The sequence below is a fragment of the Electrona antarctica genome (assembly GCF_951216825.1).
Source record: "Electrona antarctica genome assembly, chromosome: 22".
Lineage (NCBI taxonomy): Eukaryota > Metazoa > Chordata > Actinopteri > Myctophiformes > Myctophidae > Electrona > Electrona antarctica.
The window spans coordinates 20479850-20502112 of NC_136805.1; the positions used below are offsets into that span (position 1 = coordinate 20479850).

General features: G+C 41.2%; 3 protein-coding genes across 4 annotated transcripts; 1 reads left to right on the forward strand and 2 right to left on the reverse strand.

Moving 5' to 3' along the window:
• Positions 1-20: 20 nt before the first annotated feature.
• LOC306914959 (uncharacterized protein) lies at positions 21-1283 on the reverse strand. Its single transcript, XM_079492202.1, has 4 exons — positions 1198-1283; positions 928-1009; positions 596-748; positions 21-412 (listed from the first exon to the last, which is right to left on the reverse strand). The coding sequence occupies exons 2-4, from the start codon at positions 996-998 to the stop codon at positions 247-249; spliced, it is 390 nt and encodes a 129-aa protein (XP_079348328.1). The 5' UTR covers positions 999-1009; positions 1198-1283; the 3' UTR covers positions 21-246.
• A 3581-nt stretch (positions 1284-4864) lies between these two features.
• On the forward strand, positions 4865-14295 carry LOC306915725 (chaperone Ric-8A). Its single transcript, XM_079493289.1, has 15 exons — positions 4865-5185; positions 5589-5683; positions 5903-5950; positions 6965-6982; positions 7291-7386; positions 7530-7794; positions 8510-8837; positions 9219-9354; positions 9626-9814; positions 9913-10007; positions 10920-11070; positions 11817-11912; positions 12368-12512; positions 12887-13166; positions 14128-14295. Exons 2-15 carry the CDS (start codon positions 5594-5596, stop codon positions 14267-14269), a joined length of 2079 nt encoding a protein of 692 aa, XP_079349415.1. The 5' UTR covers positions 4865-5185; positions 5589-5593; the 3' UTR covers positions 14270-14295.
• Positions 14296-15987: 1692 nt separating this feature from the next.
• irf3 (interferon regulatory factor 3) lies at positions 15988-21993 on the reverse strand. Of its 2 annotated transcripts, none has more exons than XM_079493290.1 (11): positions 21694-21993; positions 21253-21421; positions 20864-21035; positions 19705-19778; positions 19529-19589; positions 19316-19378; positions 18961-19200; positions 18583-18673; positions 17992-18275; positions 17532-17653; positions 15988-16171 (listed from the first exon to the last, which is right to left on the reverse strand). In XM_079493290.1, the coding sequence occupies exons 2-11, from the start codon at positions 21415-21417 to the stop codon at positions 16058-16060; spliced, it is 1386 nt and encodes a 461-aa protein (XP_079349416.1). In that variant the 5' UTR covers positions 21418-21421; positions 21694-21993; the 3' UTR covers positions 15988-16057. The 2 variants fall into 2 exon arrangements, with proteins under 2 accessions (XP_079349416.1, XP_079349417.1); XM_079493291.1 differs by lacking the exon at positions 21694-21993 and adding an exon at positions 21519-21649.
• Between the last annotated feature and the right edge of the window lie 270 nt (positions 21994-22263).

A 22263-nucleotide genomic window follows, 5' to 3' on the forward strand; every position in this document is an offset into this window, starting at 1 on the left:
ATTAATAAAGTTAAATATTTAATTTACAATGCATTTAAATATTGGAGTGTTTATATAATTTATATGGGCGCACAAAAAATAATATATATGAATAGGAATTTCATTCGGAAAAATCAGTCAAATAATTCCTCTTGCGCAGAGCAGTACCAGTCTGTCTGCAAATGCAGTAGAAGGACTGAGGGCGGCAGGGCCCATGTGCCAAAGTGTTCCTTTAAGTTAAGATATCAAGTCCTTTCCTTTTGGTCACTATCGACCATATCCCTGTGGATCATGAGCGTTTTTCGATTCCTCTTTTCCACTGGTTTTGCCAATCTGGTATAATGTGTTGGCCAAGTTGTGAAGCTGACAGGTACCAAGTTGGCATCCACGCGGGGGCGAGCGCTTTGGACGTGGCACTGGTACCACAGCGATGCTGTTTGAGACAAACACACAATAAAGAACAAACAACCAAGAAAGTTAATTCATACATTTCCAACAGCTAAGCCAAAAAATACAATATTCAAATAAATCATTGTAGTTGTCTAAACACTTCAGTTGCCATAAGGTAAATAAACATATACTATAACTACAACATTAAGATCACACTCAGGCCTACCTGCTTCTCAGAGCATCCATGTCTTGATGTTTTTCTTCTGAATGGAATGGGATAATCCTGAGTTCTGGAACACGGCTGTCTTGTGTTGCCCTTGACCTTGTGACCTCTAATGTCTGGGCACCGCTTTGTGAAGGAAGGCTCTCTGACTGTGTCCTGTAGGTCCAAAAAGAATGAGACGTTGGCGATATACTTGAAGGTGTGTGTGTGTGTGTGCGTGTGTGCGTACGACGTGCGTGCGTATCTATTTGATGTAGACTTGTGTGTACTAGGAAGTAAACAGTTGACAGGGTGAGTAATGTGATGATTGTGTTGTAGACATATCAGTTGGTTACCTGTGTGAAGGTCTGAGTGGAGAGGCGCTGGTCAGGGACACAATCACTAGTAGCAGTATGGCTATCTCCATACTGTGTTGGCCTATCGTGTAGAAAGAAATATTAAATTCATGTATATTCTTTAAATCCACACAATTCTTGCAGTATTTCATACATATAGAGACAACCATTTGCACAACAAAATACATAACAAAATAAATAAATCATACATTTCACATTTCACACTGAGTTTGAAGACAATTAAAATGGCAAACACGTGCAGAAGCTTACCAATAAGAAAATACAAAATCCCACAGTGTGTCTCTGAGTGAAGTTAAGATCCTGCTGATGGTTTGATCTTTGAGTCACAGAATCCCTCTCTGCTCATTTATAGGATCAGAGAGAAGGTTGTGGGTGTGTCTAGGAGTAGGAATTAGTCACTACACTCTTATCCACTCCCGTTCTTGCCATCAATCAATAACCTTGACACTTTTATTGCCTATTTACGGGAGCGCTGGTGCTGAAACATAAACAACTATGTATAGTCTCAAACATCACATTGTAATTCAGCTTGAAATGAACCCTGACCTTCTATGTTTACATTGATTAATCCTGTGTTTGGTTCACCTCTTGCACTATACCCCCACCCCCCTCCCCTGTCTCTCTTTCACCAGCCCCCCCGCATCTCCTCCAGAACTCTATACTTGCTGCTGAGCAATTGTTCCAGAAACGAATCTCTCATTTCCATCACCTGCAGGAAGCCCCTGCAGCCCAAAATAAGTCCTCCAAGCTTTTTCTTTAGCTTCCCATTTTTTCCTGCCCCTTTATCCCTTGAGTCACCCTTGTCGTCACCGTGTTTATTCCTGAAATGACCTTCAACAACAGACGCACAGACGCACGCACGCACGCACGCACGCACGCACACACGCACACACAAACACACACACAATTTCCAGAATACATCATGTGTCTAGGACACAACAATTGTTTAGAAGAAACAATCAGGTGCTGCTTTCAAGCCTGGTGTGTGGTCATATAGTAGCCTCTTTCCAGGAAATTGATCCATTAGGCTTTACCTGTTAATAACAGGTCCACAGAGAGCTAATGTCACATTTTACAGTTCTCAGGTTGCCTGGTTCCACCTCCCTAACAACCCCCTCTCTTTCTCTCTCCCTCACAGTTTCCTGTCTTGGCTCTATTGTGTGCACCTTTCCTGTAACTAACATCTGGCCATGTTTTCCAGTCAAAATAGCACATTGAGTAATCATTGGCACGCATGTCCAACTGACCAAGACCAGACAGACAGGTTGCCTTGTGTTTTTATTTTGATGATTAGGCATGGAGTCCCAGTTGACACTGAGCCCATATACTGTCTGTGTGCAACCCAGGATAGACATAGAACAGTGGTTCCCAATCTTTTTTCCTTGGAGCCCCCGCTTCTTACTGTACTGGCACGAGCTGAGCTCTCCCCCCACACACACACAAGCACGTACGCGACAAACACATACGCACACTTGTGTTTTTCAAACATTATCCACTTAAACCCTATACTTCTCATACGATGAATACGTAGGCGTGACTGACGGACGGACTGACTGCAGGTTTTGCAGGTTTTCACAGTAAACTGTGACCTACGGTCGCAATTATGATTTTGTGCAACATGTTTAACATTTTGGACTACCTCCAAACAGACAAGGCCTTGCTCATTGCCCCCCCAAGGGAGGGGCCAGGTTAGGAAACACTGAGGTTAAGTTAAGTGCTCATCGTCCACATTGTGTGTTCACACTGTACACTCATTCTCGTAATTGAATGACTCTATCCATTCAGTCTGACTAAACCATCAGATCAAATCCTGTACACCTGCTGCTTTGCACGTTGTGGGAATTTCCAGAAAGAAAAAAAAATCTGGTACAAATAAACTCCAAATTACTAAGGCTAAATCACTTAAACTCCTATCGTTTAAGTGTATTTCTTAACCTGTCTTGTTTAGTCAGCAGATTTTAATTTATTTCTTTTTTCATACAGGTTAAATCCCATTGCAATAGATCTCTTTTTCTGAATGTAGTATTGAATGTAGTATTTATGTGTACCATTTATTTTATTCATGGCCTTTAGTCATTATCGCTTTATATAGACAATGAGACAATTTTGACCTGTTGGGCTAACCCCAAAATGTCCATCTGTCTCTTGTTCAAGTGGTTGATACAACCCCCCCCCCCCCCACACACACACACACACACACACACACACACACACACACACACACACACACACACACACACACACCCCACCCCCAGGGGCGGGGGGTGGGGTGTGTATTTTATTTATTTATTTGACACTGACTAACTGTTACTACCGATCTTGTGATTCTAGTATTACAATTGATTAGTAACTAGAGAGTTTTCTTCTGAACCATATTTTCTGGCCGAACTCCCAGAACCATTTATTCGGGCTCCCTTCCATCCTTTCCAACTGAGCATCGCTGCCTTCTGCAAACTGTGACCTCCACCAACCCATCCAGACCCTAACAGTCTAAAGCCCTAACCACACCAAAGAGATCACCATGCAACTCCTTGGGTCCAAACGGTTGCAAGGAGTTAACGCTAAAACCGTCTTGACCCTTTGGTGTGGTTTGGGCCATTGAATTATATGCGTTGAATGACTAGGGTCAACGTGGGTCAAGACATATCACACTGCAGGGACAACGCTAAAACCGTCTTGACCCTTTGGTGTGGTTAGGGCTAGGTAAGTGTCCCACTAGTGAAGGTCTGCATGCATGCAGCATGCTGCGCCAGTGGATATTACAGGTTTATCCCAGTGGAGTCATTCAAGTTCACAAAGGTCACGACTCTGCATGCTCTGGTCTGTTATAAATCTAAGGTCTCAAGTTCCTATGGATTCTTCAAACGTACAAATGTACAGTTTCCTAGTATACTACTATGAGAGGACTTTGTCAGGACTTGTCTCCCACTATCGTCGCTGACGCAGGGCACATCCTGTTGTTCAAAAGCTGCCCCCACTCCCCCACCCAGTTTCCTTTACCCACGGGGCATAACAGTGAGCATCCTGGCAGGAAGACCTGTCACACACTTCCATGTCACCCTCTCACAAACTTCCATGTCACCTTTCTGGCTTTCTCACATGCAATATTTGACTCCTGACTCCGGAGTACCGGAGAAACCAAAGGGGATGAAAGACACAGTTAATTGTGGAAGTAGGTTGTTCAAATGAGATAGATGTGTCTGGGGAAACAGGTGTTTACCAGGAAAATATTTAAGCATATCAACAAAATAATTAATAAATATTTGTTTTCTTCCATTGTTACAAGACCTCTTTCCATTGGCACTCTGCGCTTCTGTTTGAGAGTGTGATTTCAAAACGTACTCAAGAGGAAACATATAACACACCTGGTTGGTAAGAAATAACAAACGAGTTGGCATATAAAGATGAAATGACTCCATCTAGTGGAACTGAAGATTAAGGACATGCGTATATAATATGACTCACGCATTATGTAATTATTCCTTTGATTTAATTTCAATGAAATACATAAGGCACACAGTAATGTGTGCTTGAAACTAGCAGCTGAAAAATATAACTATTTTGGGGATCCTGCATCTCTTAATTAAGGATGAGGCTGTCTGTCAATAGCTTAAATCAATATGGTTATGCAATAGCTAGAGCAGGCAGTGTCAACAAAACCTTGAATGGTTATTTTAGTGATTGTCAGGGGAGTGAGAGATTTCCGTTAAAGAGGGTGGATATGATAACAAAAGAGAGAGTGTGTGATGGAAAATTACAATGCCCTTATCTTTGCTGTGCTTAAGTTGTTGCCTTTGTAGACAGAAGCATAGTTCAGTCTTATCTTGTGCATGTAAGAGACTGTATTAAAAGATAGGTCACAATATGGTGTTCAGAATGTGCTGTCTGTGAGACACTGAGACACTCTTCAGTTCTCAAGACAGTTCGCCCCTAAATTAACCCCCATACAATCTGTAGAGGGTTAGGGGGGTGGGGGTAAATATGCTGAGAGATAGAATCAAAGTCCATTAGTGGATTATAATCATAACCACTCCATGGTTCCTGTATCTCTAGGATTAGAGGGACGAAGAGAGAGAGAGAGAGAGAGAGCGTTAGATTGCGTGCAGAACAGCCGGCCCATTATGTATTAGAATTGAGCATATTTTGAAGGGAGATTTACACAAACAAGTGTGAGTGTTGAAGGTGGTACTACATACGTCGTGGTGAACACCCGCTCATCCACATTTATCTGATAAAGGTAAGATTACATGAAGTTAACATACTGTATGGAGTGATAACGTGTGTGTGTGTGTGTGCATAATCCCGAGCAAAGAATCTGTCTTTGCTTAAATGTCTGCGTTGTAATAAAAAAAAGACTTCACAACATTCATAGGAATTACATGAGTGCTAGGTAGTGCATCCTTTTTACACCTTTTCGTATTTTTAATCGGTGGTGGTAAGATTAATTAATGAAAAGCAAACAAACAGTCTATGTTGATGATGTGCTTATTGTCATTATGCTCAGTTTAGTGCTGCTTAAACACAGTTACAAATCCTTCTGCAATGTTACTTTTGTTATGGCCGGGATTTACATCCCCTACGTGTGTGTGTGTGTGTGTGTGTGTGTGTGTGTGTGTGTGTGTGTGTGTGTGTGTGTCTAGGAAGCATGGACTTGGACGTGGAGAAGATAATCCTATGCATCAGGGAGGGGAATGGAGGTGGCGTTCAAACACAACTACAGGAGTTCAATACCGAGGTCAGATGCATGTACACACACACACACACACACACACACACACACACACACACACACACACACACACACACACACAGACTGCAACCCAGATTTCTTATTTCCTCGCTCCTCACTTGAACCGGAAGTCATACTTGCCTTATTCTATATTATTAGACCTGTAATATTCCAGACAATTCTTCGTATGATGACTTACAAATATAATATATTTTTTTATTTTAGTATGCTCAGTGCTTCTTCTTCGACGTAGAGGAGAGGGACCAAAGGAAAGTAAGTATGGTTCACTAGTTGTAGAGTTAAGACAGAGTTAAGAAAAGGTCAGAGGGTCACTCAAATAGACAGGGTACATCCCCAGGAAGCATGAATCTGTCCGGCATGTTTCATGGCAAATATTGGCTTGTTACATTTTGAGATATCTCATGTTTAAGTTGAAATTGTGGCCTAGTGGTGGCATGATTGGCATCAGATGGAAGACCATGCATGGGGGCACCAAAAGTATTAGGCCGTCATTTTCTGGGTATCATGAAGGTGTACCGGTGAACCCATACGTTTTCTAGATACAGTATGTTGCTTAGTATCAAAGTTGGGGACCAACCAAGCACCACCCTGAGAGCCCTGCTGCTAATGCTAATTTGCTAAAAAGCAAATAGAAAACTGGAGATGGTGTCCATGTTGTGGAATTCTGGATCAACCCGTAATTATTGATGAGGCAATAGGAGTCTGAGACAATATTCTAGGTTGTCATGGTCATGATTTAATGTACATGATATCATGGTGAGAAGTACAAGGTGCACAGCACAGGGAACAGACAATAGTTTACTAGCTGCTTCAAGGACAAGCTGAACCATAACAAGACAGGCTGAAACCAAAACAGTATATGGTCAAATATAAAGGATAGATATAAAAGCAACCATAATAACAACATAGTATAATGAATAATTATTCTGCAGTCAACCACCCCCCCCACAAAAGAGGCTCCTCCCACCCCACCCCTCCCCAAAGACATCATCTGTGATTAAGAGTTCTGCTGTATCAGTTGACCCTGATCCCCTCTTCTTGCATGGACAGGCAGATTAAGCGCAACCAGTGTTATTGAATTAGTGAACATACTGTACTGTGTGGTGTGTCTTTCCTACACTCTCAGCTTTATCAGGAGCTCCTGTGAAGTGATGTCATTTATCTGACTTGCCATGTTGCTAATGAACACCAATATTGTCATTGCCCCCCCACCACCACCCCTTACATGCCTTTGCTGACTGAAAATGGACTGTCTGTCTTCTGCAGCAAAGAGAATTAGATGAGGTAAATATTGTTGTTGTTTACAAAACATTAACCTCAAAGAGCATAGTCACTGTCGGGTGCAAACCGCTAGTATCTTTTTTATTTTATATATTATTTTTGCAAAAAATAATACCATGTTTTATACGTCCACAATATGCTGCGATGCAATGTGTTGAGAGCTTGTAGATGTGCTATTTCTTGAAGGTTTTGAGGAGTATTAAAACGGTTTTGGACATACAAGGTTTCTGCCAAACAGATACGATGAATTATGTTGTTATGTTACACACGCTTATGCGAGCCTTAATAATTGATTTGTCTCACATGATCAGTTCAGGAAGAATAAAGTGAGGAAGTATGTGGAGTCAGAATTTGACAGTGATGACTCTGAGCATGACGAAAAGGATCACAGCCTCATCCTGAGACAGGTACCTGATGATGTCACTTCCTCCTGTTGCAAAGTTTAACCAACAAATCAGTAAAACTTACTTTCTTTCTTTCTTTCTTTCTTTCTTTCTTAAAACATAAATTAACTAGCCCATAATATCAACTTTTCTCTTTGTGTCCTCAGAATTTAGCGGCTGTACTGGTGAGGTTCATTCGTGCAGGAGTTAAATCTCGTCTGCTGAGAGTTTGTCTAGTCACTTTACGGATCCTCTCCAGGGACAAAAAAGTTCTCAGTCCCCTGCTCACCGACAGCGCTCTGCTAACACTGACCAGACTGGCTGGACTGACCTCCAGTGACCGCGCTGAAGAATCTGAATCTGACAATTATGACGACATCATTACCGCCCTCGCTGAAGCTAAACAGGCACACAACAGTGATGCCCATGAGGGTGAGATTAGGGCTGCAACTATTATCTTCTTAGTAATCAATTACTTTTTCGATTTATCGATTAATCAAGAAGCAATTAGATCAGCGAATCAGTTAACTACTTAAGCCCTACTTCATTGCAAAACAACGTTGTGCAAAAATAGTGAAAATAGATGATCTACAAGCACGGAACGTGTTGCCTGTGTAGACGTATTGTGAGCTTGTAGATCATCGACTATTGTACATTTTTGTCAACACTAACATACCCAAAAAAGGATTGACTATTATTCGATAGTAATCATTATAGAGTGTTTGTTCTGTAATAGGGGTCTCGCCGTCTCTCCAGATTTTTAACAAACAGAAAATACAATTTCAGGTGAGTGGCAAATCTTCAGGCAATCATGGAGAGAGTACCCATTTGTCAGCTTCAATTTTATAGTGTTACAGTTCCAATTTGTCTGCTCATTTCATTCTGTCATATCACTTCCAATATCATGTGTTTAATCTGTATCCTGTATAAATTCTCTCTCCTTATTGGTATCAATCAACAATTGGTATCTTGACCTGAAATTGCATGTATGTTTAATCAAGAGCTGGAGAATCAAGGAGACCCCTGTTACTGAACAAACAGTGTATACCAATGCTACGGTACTATCAGAATATAAAGCAATTCAACACTTTGTTTTGTTTTTTTAAAGAAAAAAACATATCCGTTTGATTAACTGTTGCACCCCTAGGTGAGATGGAGGACGATGACGAGTGCTTTACACTCGACGCAGACGCCAAGAGTGACTTTAGCAACAGCAACAACAGAGACCCGGAAGGATGTGGCGGGTGCGGTAGCCAACCTGCCAGTGTCAATGACACACACAGGGGCAGCAGCAGCAACCACAGGGCCTTGGAGCGCGGGAGGAAAGACCGCCGAGAGAGCAAGAAGGACGAGGAGGAAGAGGTGGATGAGGACAGAGTGACAGCAGAGGAGGAGCTGAGGAAGGAAGCGATGAAGGTGTTGTGCAATATGATGTACAACAGCACCTGGGCCCAGGAGAGGTTCAGCAAGCTGAGGTGGGGTCATGGGGCCACACACACACACACACACACACACACACACACACACACACACACACACACACACACACACACACACACACACACACACACACACACTCACACACACAGCCTGCATCCCATATTTATTATTTCCTCGCTCCTCACTTTAACCCAAAGTCGTACTGGTGCACCATTTTGAAAGTTTAGAGGACTGAGGATCGAGGAGGGAGGATACACAAGAGCATTCTCCCCAGGAAGACTTGCCTTATCTTATATTATAATTAAGCTATATTCTATATTCTATCTTATTGTAATATTCCAGACACGGACGTCTCTCACAACCTTTGGCATCATGATATTACCTGGCTGCCAATTAACGCCTTTCCTTTTCCCCAGGATTCTGAGGGATCTTACAGAACGCCTGTCTAAAAGCGCCTACTGCTTACCGCCCTCCAGTGTTCAGTTCTATGAATTACGCCTCATGTTCCTCATGACTGCACTGCGGCCTGAACTGAGAGTTCAGCTTCAGCAGGTTAAATATAACCTATATTATGTCATGTTTCATTTTATTTTATCTTAACACTGACTGTCCTATAAGTTTGTGCAGACCCACAGAAGGGTGTAGCTGTGTTCCTTTGCAGTGAAATAGCAGACTTAACTTTATGTATCAACTATAAAGTAGTTGTGTCAATCTGCTATTTTTGAAAACATGGCATATAAAATATTTTCAAATGGGGTCCGCAGACAAATACGTATCAATTCCTTTGACATGAAAATGTTCTGTCCCGGTTGTATTGATCCAGGCAGGAGGGGTGTCCATCCTCACAGCGACTCTAGAGCATTGTCTTGAGATAGAATGGAAGAACCAGTATGATGCGGTTCTGGGTCCAGCAGTGGCCCCCATCTCTTTCGAAGCATCTCAGCGTGCTGTAGAGATCCTCAAAATCCTCTTCAACATCACCCACAGCGCTCACAGTCAGGAGCTAGAGGCGGTCAGTGGATTTCTAACTGAACAGGGGTTTAATTCTCAGTTGCTGTTAAGTATGGTGGTTTAAATCTAGTTGTATGGTGGCTTTACCTTCTTTCTCAGGAAAGCGCAGATCTCTACCGACACCTAGTGGCGGTACTTCGTCTCTGCATGATGAGGCCTTGCGTGCTGACAGACGACACTGATGAACTGCAGGGGTGAGAGTGAACAATGAACAGGGGCGACGTCACATAACCAATGAGAGGTTTATGGTATACTGCCAGATCTCTGTGGCAAAGGGTATTACCAATCTCAAACAGTACAATTTGGTTACATGAAGGTTACATCAAAAAGGGCTTGTCGACACCTCAGGTGGCACTCTCCTGTCTCGCCAGAGCCTAATTAGCTATCCTTTGTCGTATGACCCACGAAGGCCCCTTTTTCACCGGTTGGTTCCCAATGGGAACCGGTTCAGTCCATGAGCCAGAGCTCCAAAATTGAAACGTTAATTATGAATGTAGTGGGCAAAACCATACCTATATTAGATTGTTATCACCATTAAACTTCCCCAATTGAGTACTTACACGAAGACAATGATTTATTGTATTACAAATTTTACATTTTTAAATATGCAAATGAGGCATTATGTAGGAAAATGTGCAAAATAATCAAAAATATGAAAAAGCTACTACTGTGGAAGGGTTATCATGTATTAATTTACTTGTATTGATCCTATAAACAATTTAATATAGGGTATAGTTTGCCCACCAATTTTGGAGCTCTGGCTCATGGACTAAAAACCAAAAAGAACTGAACCGGTTCCCATTGGGAACCAACCGGTGGAAAAGGGGTCACAGTGGTGGAAAGTAACTACTGTATGTACTGTATTGTGTAAAGGTTGAGGTACTTTACTAAAGGTTTTTTTTATGTTAAATGTTATACTTTTCTACTCTCGCAAATACATTTTACTCCACTACAATTATTTAATATCTTTAGTGATACATTATGTATTGTTATAGGTTAAGCTACCCAGCAGCACATAAAGTAATTAAAATAATGCATTTCTTGTCATGCTCCTTCCTCCCTTTCTATCTGTTCTCCTTGAATGACCCCCCCCCCCCCCCCCATAGCCACACAGTCAACATGCTGTCAGCTGTACCTCTACAGTGTCTGGATGTGTTGTTGTCTATCCCCCCGGCTCCCGACTCCCAGCAGAGCATGGGGGTGAACATGGACTGTGTTCTCCTCCTCCTCGAGTTCATGGAAAGACGTCTGGAATTGGTGAGGTTGGGCAGAGAGTGAAAGATTAGAAGATGTATTTAGGATGGGCAACAGTAGAAGATGGAGCAAAACATGTAATAAAAGCATTAAAGCAGCCAATGTGAATGGGCAAGCTATTTTACGTGAGATTACTTTAAATTATTGCAGTATATGACACAGACACTCAACCTTTTTAACTTGGACCCCCAGTTTCATATCATATCATCTCTGTTGGGTGGAAACCTCATTTGTCCAAAACTGTTACTTTTCAGGATTCCAATTCCAAAATAGCAAAAGTAGCAGATATAATGTAAGTCTCTCGAGCTTGTGGATCTGCTACTTTTGTGTGATGCTGATCAAGTAGATGGAAAAAATCCCAAAAGTTAGAATATGGAGATAGGAGGTTTCTGCCTGACAGCAAAGATATGCATTGGGGCATATGAAACTAGAGGTCCTTGACTGGGGTCCATCGCCTAATGATTAAGCCTATCTACACTATCAACACAAATCTACACTGTGTACAAATAGAACCAAATCGATCCACCTGTAAGGGTCCATTTGGTTCTCTTTGTACATGGCTCTATTGACATACAGTACATGTACTGCTGTCTGTAGCAGCCTAAGCCTATGTCATATGAAACACTACACACACTACAGAACAAGCACACATATTTAGGGAACTTGTGTGTATAATATGGAAGAATGATGGGCCAATATTGAAATAAGACAGATGCGTGTTGTGTGTTACATGTTTGTCTGTCTTTCAGGAGGACAAGATGAAAGAGAATTTGACCCCCGTCCTCAACCTCCTGATTGAGAGCTGCCGAGCCCACAGAGAAACACGACACTACGTCAGAAACCATGTAAGGCAGACAAAACCACACAGCCTGTCAAATAGACTCAGCTTCACTGCAGTGCAGTGACAGCGTTTTTCACATTCAACTTCAATACATTGGTACATTAGGTTGTTGGAGAGGACCGTGGATAGAAAATTGACAGAAATATGGGTTATGGGGTGCAGGATGGTCTGACTCTATACAGCCTATACAGCTGGTGTTTAGCCAAAGCGACACAGTGTCTTATTTCTGGCAAATCAGGATGCTAGGGTTCAAGAGGTTAAAGAGAAACACTATTTTGGCTGTAATATATCAAATGTGGTTAGAACAAATATACTCTGTGTGTGTGTGTGTGTGTGTGTGTGTGTGTGTGTGTGTGTGTGTGTGTGTGTGAGTGTGTGTGTGTGTGTGTGTGTGTGTGTGTGTACTGTATATACAGTATATAGTGAATTAAATTGCAATCCTACCCTGGCTTTCATCAGATCCTTCCCCCACTGAGAGATGTGTCTGTGAGGCCAGAGGAGGGAAATACAGTTAAGAGTCGTCTGATCCGCCTCATGACCCACGTGGACACAGACCTTAAACACTGCGCTGCTGACCTCATCTTTGTTCTCTGCAAAGAAAATGGTGAGACCATCACTCACAGCAAATACAGTACCAAACATTCACTGTACAGCTCCAGACAGGCCTCTAATGGCTTTGATCACATTGATCACACGTTGAAAACACATTGAAATCAGAACGATTTTTTACCGATTTTACCGATTTGTGCGTCATGATTCCATAACCCGCGGTTCAAGTTATTGGCAAACACTGATGTGTCCTGTCATAGCGCTACCATGAAGCCAATCTGAAACAATTTGGGTGGAGGTTCTTCCTTGGCCTACTAAGAGTGTGTGTGCAAAAACATAATCCCTGCCCGCGGCCCCATTCCGGCTTGGCGGACATAGTGACCACTAGAGTTTGTGCATGTTTTCTCAAGCACCACCTTTTCTCTCTAGTGAGCCGTTTCGTCAAATACACGGGCTATGGCAACGCAGCAGGCCTGCTGGCCACCAAGGGCCTGCTGGGAGGTGAGAGGCCAAAAGGCTCAAGCTCCACGACCCAGTATTCCAGCGACTCAGACTCAGACACAGAAGAATACCGGCAGGTCAAAAGCCGTGTAAACCCAGTAACGGGGCGTGTTGAAGCGGAGCAGCCGAACCCCATGGAAGGGATGACGGAGGAAGAAAAAGAAGAGGAGGCTCAAAGGCTGGTCACGCTTTTCAGTAAACTGTCCAGGTCAGTTTTGAGGAAGCTTTTAGAGATACACGCCTAATAGACGAGACTCCATTCATTTACTGCATGTGCATGGTCAATTTGTTGGTAACTGGAACGCTCGCCCAAAATCACGCTTGCCCCCATATTTTGAGCGGATCGCTCTTCCCCAGCAGATGACTATTCGTCCCACTTGGGTGAAACTCTTGCCCAACTAACTGTTCCGAGCTCGCCGGATTTGACTGGGGCGAGTAGACGTACATACGTGGGTCTGACCGCTCCGACGTCTTTCACCAGGGACGAGCTTATTTTGGGGCAACCGTATTCAACTTGTTTCTCCCCATGGTGATACAACAATCCTTAAATGGAATACGTGGATTATAGATCCATTTAACGCTTTGTGTGCCCACACAACACTTTTTACATAATTTTTTTTGACATATATTTTTTTATAAGTGCCCAAGACGTCCACAGACGTCTTGGGCACTACATACGGGACGTTTCCCAGGACGTCTGTGGACGTCTTGGGCACACAACGAATATTGGTTATGTAAGTAATACATCAGTTAATATCCATTCCATATACCCCTACAGTATGGGCTGCACTTTACTGATGAGCTCGGTAGTGCTGTAATGGGTGGCACATTGTGCACAATACTGTTTATAAAATCTTGTGTTAATTCAACCACTTAATCAATATGACAATAAAGCTGATCCTTAATCAATATATTATTTTTTATTATATTTGCATCATTGAAAAATAGCTTATCTACAAGCTCATGTGTTTTGAACTTGAATATTTTCAAAAGTTCTTGAAGATTTTCACCTACAATGACATGCCCAAAAAAGGCACACCCAGGTTCAAGTTGTTAACACGCAGGATTTGTTTTGTGAACTGTGTCAAAATTAAGGCATAAATTGGAGTTGTACTGTTTATGATTATTATTACTATCTTATTTTATGGTCTTATCTGTTGCGTTGCCAGGGAAAATATTATCCAGCCAATGAGATTGGATGCAGAAGGAAAGCTTGTTCCCATGTCAGGCTTGAGGAACACCTTGCTGGCTGAGGAAGAAGAGTCTGGGGCCGACAGTGACACAGAGGCAGATGAACGCCAGCAGGAATGACTTTTATCTGCTGTATGTTTTGTTTTTGTTGGCTTTTCTTTGTTATAAATACCCTATACTGTATGTATATAATAATATGTTTCTTTCAGTATACAATACCCTTGGTTACTGTTTTATATAACTGTTCTTTTAAAGTTATGGGTAGAATCTAAGGAAATGTTTGATGCACACAAGAGAAAATGCAAAACATTACAATAATACAAAAATACAAAAACATTTTGTTTTATTTGAATACAGACTCGATGTGTAGCACCAATCTGATTGCAAAACGATTGAAAAGTGGTTGAGGACCACCCAATAAGAAAAGGCAAAGTGTGACAGACATATGAATTGACCAACCACAGACCTCCTTAGACCAATTAGAGGCTTTCCTGGCCTTTTGCGCCCAGGGTGGCGGGCCGGTTCCGGCGAGCCACCCCGTGTCCGAAACGGTCGAGAAATGACAGAGTTACCGTGTGGGGGTCCCCAGGGGTCCCTCTACTGTACTGTACTCACACCTGAAATCATCACATATACAGTTAATATGTGTGTCTGTTAAGTTGCGCAACAGTGACACTTGGTGGTGAAAACCAACCAAACGCGTGCTCGGACGGACCCAGCCAGCCAGCCAGCCAAGTGACCCAGGGACACACAAAGCTCTGCAATAGAGTGGTCAAAAATCAACCTATTTCGACAGTTATACGATAGACATACCCATATGTCTAGTGGGATCTAGTGGAATGATAGCCATTATCCTACTAAATGATGCATTTATATAGCGCCTTTATCCAAGGTGCTTTACATTACAGTGCATTACATTCACCCATTCACACACATTCATACACCGATTGCGGCAGAAGCCATGCAAGGTACCAACCAGCACATCGGGAGCAATTTGGGGTTCAGTGTCTTGCCCAAGGACACTTCGACATGTAGACAGGAGGAGCCGGGATTCGAACCGCTGACTCATGGATCATTGGACGACCTGCTCTACCTCCTGAGCCACAGTTGCTACTTTTGGATCCACAAAACGCACCAGTGTGCAACCACCTTTATCTGAAATGTGAATTCAATAATGTTGTGGAATCCATTCAGCTAAATCCTTTTTAGCAAATTGTCGTGTCTAGTGTCTACCAAGAAACATCACTACAGTTTAGCTGCTAAACTGTACTGATGTTTCTTTTGGTAGACATGACAATTTGACATACGACAAATATATTATGCCGTAGTGTCTGTAAATCTGCTAGATTGTTTATTTTTGTAATGCTGTTTGCTATGTCTGCTAAATTATTGTAGGGTGAAATCATCCATCACCATTAAAATGTAATTTTATGTGTAACTGTTTCCAAAGATCCTTTGTATTAACTTGATTAGATGAGTTTTATATATAGGGTGGATGAAAAGAAAATACTTAAAATATGTTATTTGAGCAAAGTGCTTTTTGTAAGAGTTTGTTTTCAGTTTGTTTTCTTCTTATAATGTAGTGATACTCTTGAGTTGATGACATGAGTGGAATTTCACGGCTACAATATTGTCATGTTATGAATATGTCATTACTATCATACAGTTCTTTACTGTTTCTTTTCTGCTGGAACCAGCACCAGCAAGTTTTATCTTTTCAATAACTTGATTTCACTGTGCTTTACATTTGTTAAGTGGTATTGTAATTCATTAATCTATTCTATTGTCAAATTAAATATTGTAAACGTGTTGATCAATAAAATGAAAGTAAAACTACCTGAAGAAGGCATAGGTAGCATTTGTAAACTTGTCACTTTCAGTGAATCAATTCAAGCACTATCAGTTGCTTCAACACAGTTCCATCATCTGCTCTAGGGAGATCTGCAGTTCCACAGACTGCAGGGAGGAGGCACCACCTTCCACAGCAACACTCTTCAATAAATCCAGTGATGTTAGCACCACCTAGGAATGACAAGCAGAGAGGATAGAAGAAAGATACATGTGAAAGTGCATGCAATGTGCACGCGCATGCGTGTGACAGTGAGTGTGTATGTGCGCGTGTGTGTCCAGGGCCATAAGCGATGTATTCATTCAGACAACCTTTAAGCAACATCTTTGGGTTCTTATAGCAGTACTTAACTTTTTGCTGAATTAGCCCCATCTCTCCAGATCAGTATAAATATATCAAACACAATGAAATAACGTCTGTTTTAGATCACATCCTCAGCCATACGGTACAATGTGCTTGTTTTTAAACACAATTCAGGCATTTAGCAGACGAGCCTCTTATTTTAAGTCTCAGAGCGACTTCAAATAAGCAAGGTAAATAGTCACATAAATAAATTGTGATAAATAGCAAGTATAAACCCTAATATACTTTGTTGACCTAGTCATATACTTGGTCCCCTGCCTCTTTTCTCTCTAAATCAAATCTCTTTGCGGAAAATAGCAGTTCTACAAGCTCAAAAGGTAACACATCTGCTTTTGTTTTTTTTACAAAATGTTAATTTATTATGACATGTCCAGAAAAGTAGTCTCTCAAGACAAGCGTTCTGCTCACACAATTTTCAAATGCTTCCGTCTGTGCAAGTTAACGGAAGCGGTGAAAATGCAAAGAAATTACAGCATGTTCCTCTCCGGCCCGCGCTTCCATTTAGTGTTTGCAGTCATGTAGATAAGTCCTACTGTAAATACAATTAGTCATAGCATATATCTAGGTTATGAACGGAAACGACACACAGATGACAGCCCCCATTTGCCACTTTCAGTAGGTGGAGTTACACTGTCTGTGTAGCATTCAGATTCTGGAAGAGTTACCAGAAAAAGGGACACTATGGTTTATGTAGTTAAGATATATGCAAACAAATATTTATATATAAAATATTTACTATGACTATACTTATTACTCACCATTTTTGTATTTATCTAAAGCATACTGTCTGTGATTTATTTGATTTTCGAGGAAGCCTTTTGATTCAGTTAATTCAGTTAATTATCAGTTAACAGTATGAAAACCCACTTCCTTGATATAGCCTACTATACGTAATCTGTGATTTGTTGTCAAAGTTGTGTTATTAGAGTGTTTTAATGCAAGTGGATAGATTTTAAAAGTCTAGCTGAAAATAGTCCATGGATAAGATTGATTCATGAGTGAAATTCACACCTTTCTGACTTATTAACTGATGTTTAGCCAATATTTAATAACTTTTACCATCAATCTACATGAAATCTGGGTCTATGACCCATGTCTATGTAGGATATTATGGCTGAAACTGTAAATAAATAAACCACAGTGGTATGATCCTTTGAAAAGCTCTCGTACCTCCACCACGATTAGTTTCTTCTCCAAAGGCCTGTTTTCTGGACATGGCCACTTCTCTCCCAGACAGATATACAGGGAACAGGAAGGAGACTCTTTTCCTCCATGAATGAAGTCAATTATTCCTAGAAAGACAGGACAACACATTAAGATACTAGTTACTTTATATGTAAACAGATCCACCAACACTTGCATGCACAATACCTGCTCATTTGCAAAGTAGTATTCTTGAACAGAAGAGATAGTGTATGCATCCAATATACAGCCTAGGTGCTAGACAAACAGATCAACAGCAAAAACAAAAAATAAATCTGCACACTTGTTCTCAACTCCTCTTTTTTATTGCTTCTTTTTAAATATTTCGATCTCAGTCGATCAGAAATTGAAATTACATTTGTAATGAAGATCGACTGAGCTCAAAACTTTTGCATTCTTGTTTTTTGCAAATGCTTATTCTACTAACCTTGAAAAAAGTCCTTGAACAGGTAAAGTGATTGGGGCTCTTTGGACATGTCCTGTGGCGTTTCACTCTTGTTATATCTGCAGAGGCTCCAGAAGGCATGGGTCTTACCCTGGCGCTGCCCATAGACCACAGGGCCAGAGACTCCCACGTCCACAGTACCCAGTGATTCCAGGATTTGCTGGGTGAGTCCAGTCTGTGTCTGATCATGTATGGCCACAGGGCTTGGCAGAGAGACCAGGGTCAGGCCTGAGACCTGATCATAGACTGGCTCGGTGAGTTCAGGCCTAATGTTGAGACAACATGATTAGACTTCACATACAGGTATATCCAAAGTTCTGAGAACCACTGTTGTATTATGCAGGCTTAAACCCATGGCTAATTCAATTCTGAGCTTTGAGACTAACTGGAACACTTGGGGCCCTATTTTCCTCAGTGCTAAACCCCTTATCACTAAACTTCTTTGCCTTTTTTATAATTTTGAAAAACATTTTTGCATATTTCAAATAGCCGATCTACAATTTTAATATCCTGGAAGTTTAGGGATAAGGGGTTTAGCACCGACGACAATAGGGCCCTTGATCTGTTCTGTACCTGTAGACTAGTCGGAGTCCAGCCTCGTTTTGCACCATCCGTTCATAAACCTTCGCTCCTCTGTAGAAAACCGACACGTTGAAGTAAGTCTCTGGGAACACAAATAGTAGAAGATACATCATAATCACAGTCTAGAAGGGTTTTATGTAAGCAGCTGTATTCTTTATGATGCATTTATTCACAGGTGTGAGGGACGTCAGCATGTAGTATCCAATAGCAATATTGCCAGCCAGGCAAATCATTGTATTGGCTTTAGGAAACTGTGGAGATTGTAATACCCTTCTGATATAGTCACACTTTTCTTTTTGGATGAATTACATTTAGAAATGGATAGCAAATGGATCATATGATTATAGTAACATAAAACCATAAACTCACTCAAATGTGATGGATCTCCATCCATGGTCTTAGACATGGAGTCTCTGAACTGTTCCACCATCTGTGGATCAAATGCCCCTCCCACAGCTCCATCAACTGGATATGCTGGTTGCTCAGGCAACCCGACTCCGCCAACAGCATCCTCGTATGCTATTGGATGCTGCGGTTGCTCAGGCAACATGTGTCTGGCGATCATGCCCTCAATTTGTTGTGGTTCAGAAGGCAAGTCAGCAATGCCATCTATGGAAAAGTGGAGGAAATGAAATAATGACTTCCAGGAAAGTACCTTGGATGCACTTGTTTACTGCTACTGCTCTCAGCAGACGAAATTGATAAATACTGGTGATAGGCTTACCTTGTGCAATATTCAGTGCCTGTAGACACTCCTGGAGAATATCCGAGTTGATGGTAGGAAGGTCTGTAATGGGGTTTACATTGATTAGAAATTTCGCGAACAAGACACTTCATTAGACACTTCATATTAATATATGTATGATACAAAGAAGTGTCATAATGAAAGACATAAAGAGATGTTACCAATAGTAACAAAGTTGATAGAGACTATCACCTTGAATAAATAGGTTTTCCTCTGGCATGTAGATATCATCCCCAGATGTCATCTGGTCGGTCTGGACAGACACATTTATTTATTTGTTTGATTGTTGGCTGCACAGTCAAAACATTCCTCAAATGTCACACATTGTATTTCCCAAAGAAAGACATTCCACTCCAGTATTCACTTACTTCTTGTACAGGAAACACAAGGTCTTCAAACAAGCCTGGCTCGTCCTGTTCCTGAGATCCTGCAGAAGAACATGCTATGAGGAAAAAAAGCAAAGTGGTTATTTTTTAGTATAGTATGTCGATATCCGCTAAAATATATCCTTATTTTATTTTTATCATAATTTATTAACTATTATAGTTATTTTTTAAACCCTCTTTTCTCGTATTATTTACTTGTTTTCAGTAAAGCGTCTTTGAGTACTTGAAAAAGCGTGTATAAGTCTGATGCATTATTATTATTATTATTATATGCATGTTATTCATCTATATGACCCATTTACACTTGGCTTTAGTATATATTTCACTTGGTTTGTGTAAATGGTGAAAAAGCAATAGGCCTATTGTTTAATCCAGTAGAAAATATGTAGGTGAAAATAATACTGACAAGTTGTCTGACTGTATGTGATTTTTTTTATTCATCCTCTTTGTTAATAATAATAATAATAAATAATTCTAGAATTGTAGAAGCAAATTATATACATGTGGCTGATATCTTTACCAGCAGCACTAAAACATGCATGTTTAGTAAATCCGAACCAAGAGGATGATTCAAAAACATAAAATTAATACAGTTTCAGTGGTCATTTTAAAGTGCAATCTGTTTCTGTGGATAACTGAGAGAATGGGTGCTATATGGATACAATATGCATGTATAATATACGGAAGGAAGGAAGCTGCAATGGTGTTGTCTTCAGTTACTGGAAAATAGCACTAATCACAAATAGCACTAATCACAAATTATTCTCATGCACTGACCATGGATGGGAGATTGACCTAAATGGACTCTGGGTGACTGTTATTCACTGATTTAGTATGACATTCTAATTTCTAAATCAGCATTATATACAGTAATAACGTTGCTAGTAGACACAAACGAAAATATATCTAAAGTAGCCTATCCCTGGGAAATCAATAAGGCTATGTAACAATCTCTCCTGCTAGTGGCCACGGGGAGGAGTAGCAAACATTCACTAGAACAAACACAACTGTGTAACTTTCTGGGCATATTAACACAATGTCCAGGTCAATGGTATTCCCTTTAAACGCCCCATGGTGTGTGACCAGTCCAGTCAGAAGGGCAAAAATGGTGCCTCCTATGGAATTCCTGCTGGAGCCTCACCTCCCGGGGATGCCTCTTTCGGCCAGTGGTACACTTTGTGGGGGTTAGCAGTATCGTTCTTGTTGTCAGATACCAATTTAAAGTCCTTGGCACGGAGGGCACTGCGGAAGTTCCTCTTCCAGACCGACGGGTCACCGTGAGCCTTGCCATTACCACTGACCTCTGCCCAGGCCTATAGAAGGAAGATCACGAAGGACAGAAAGAGAATGAACACAAGAAATGATTTAACTGGTCTGCTGACATCAGAATTACAGCATACCGTACAGCAAATGACAAGCAACGAGCCTTGATACAAGAGTGTCACATTATATGACATCATGTCAAGGCTGATGTGAAGGAAATCATGTTATTGACGTATGACACAATAGGTTACTTTACAGTAGGCCTACCTTAAAGATTAGCACATCAGTGCTTGAGGCATCCTGTCTCAAAGCATGCTTCCATGGGATAGAGAATTCTGTATGCTCTGGATTTGTCCAGGCAACCCCTGGGTACTTCCCACTGTTAATCTTTGTCCGTAACCAAGGAACGAGGAGTGGTTTGGAATGGGACATTTTTCTACAAGGTCAAAAATCACCAGTCAGAAATGTCAACTAGGTTCTTCATTGACACAACATCAATTTTAAAGAAAACTGCTGATATTAAAAGTATTCACCATGAGGATATTAAATTGACAGTTCTTGTTTCAGTATTGTCAATAAGCTGCAAGCACTACTACTACTACTACTACTACTACTAATAATAATAATAATAATAATACGCAGCAGTTGCGTTAAGAATAATATACACGTATAATAAATAAAATATTATTATTCCTACAGTAGGCCTACCTGCGATCGATAAAGCTTCCTCCAGGAGGTGCGTTCGAGTTATTCTACAGACTAATAACAAACAATCGTTGACTCGTTTCCTGAATCAAAAATCTGCAATGTGATACGCGTACTACTACTTCTACTTTGTATCTCTTCTTATCAGCTGCACAACGGCCCAACAGTTTAATGTCCTCAACTACAGCTGGTACAGTACACTCCTTAAGTATCGTTCAATGGAGCCATACTAGTCTGGTGGGCTTTCTTGGGAAACTCCGCAACTCGACAGTTTCGTTTTCCAAAATCTTACGTCACCACAGAGAAGGCATTTCCCTGCATGCTTTTTCGCAGTTAAGTGAGCCTGGGACCGAGGCTACATGCAGGGTGTTTCTGTCAAGTTAAAATGTTCATCAACCTAACCGTCAATAAGCATTTGACTTCCGGTCATTGGACTTCAAAATAACAGCTAAACTACACTAGACTATAGAGCAGTTCTTTTTTATTGGAACCATTACATTTGGAACCCACTCAAGGAAGGAAGTGGAACCCAGAGGGTCCTCCCTGGGCCCTGACTGAGAACCTACTGTTCAG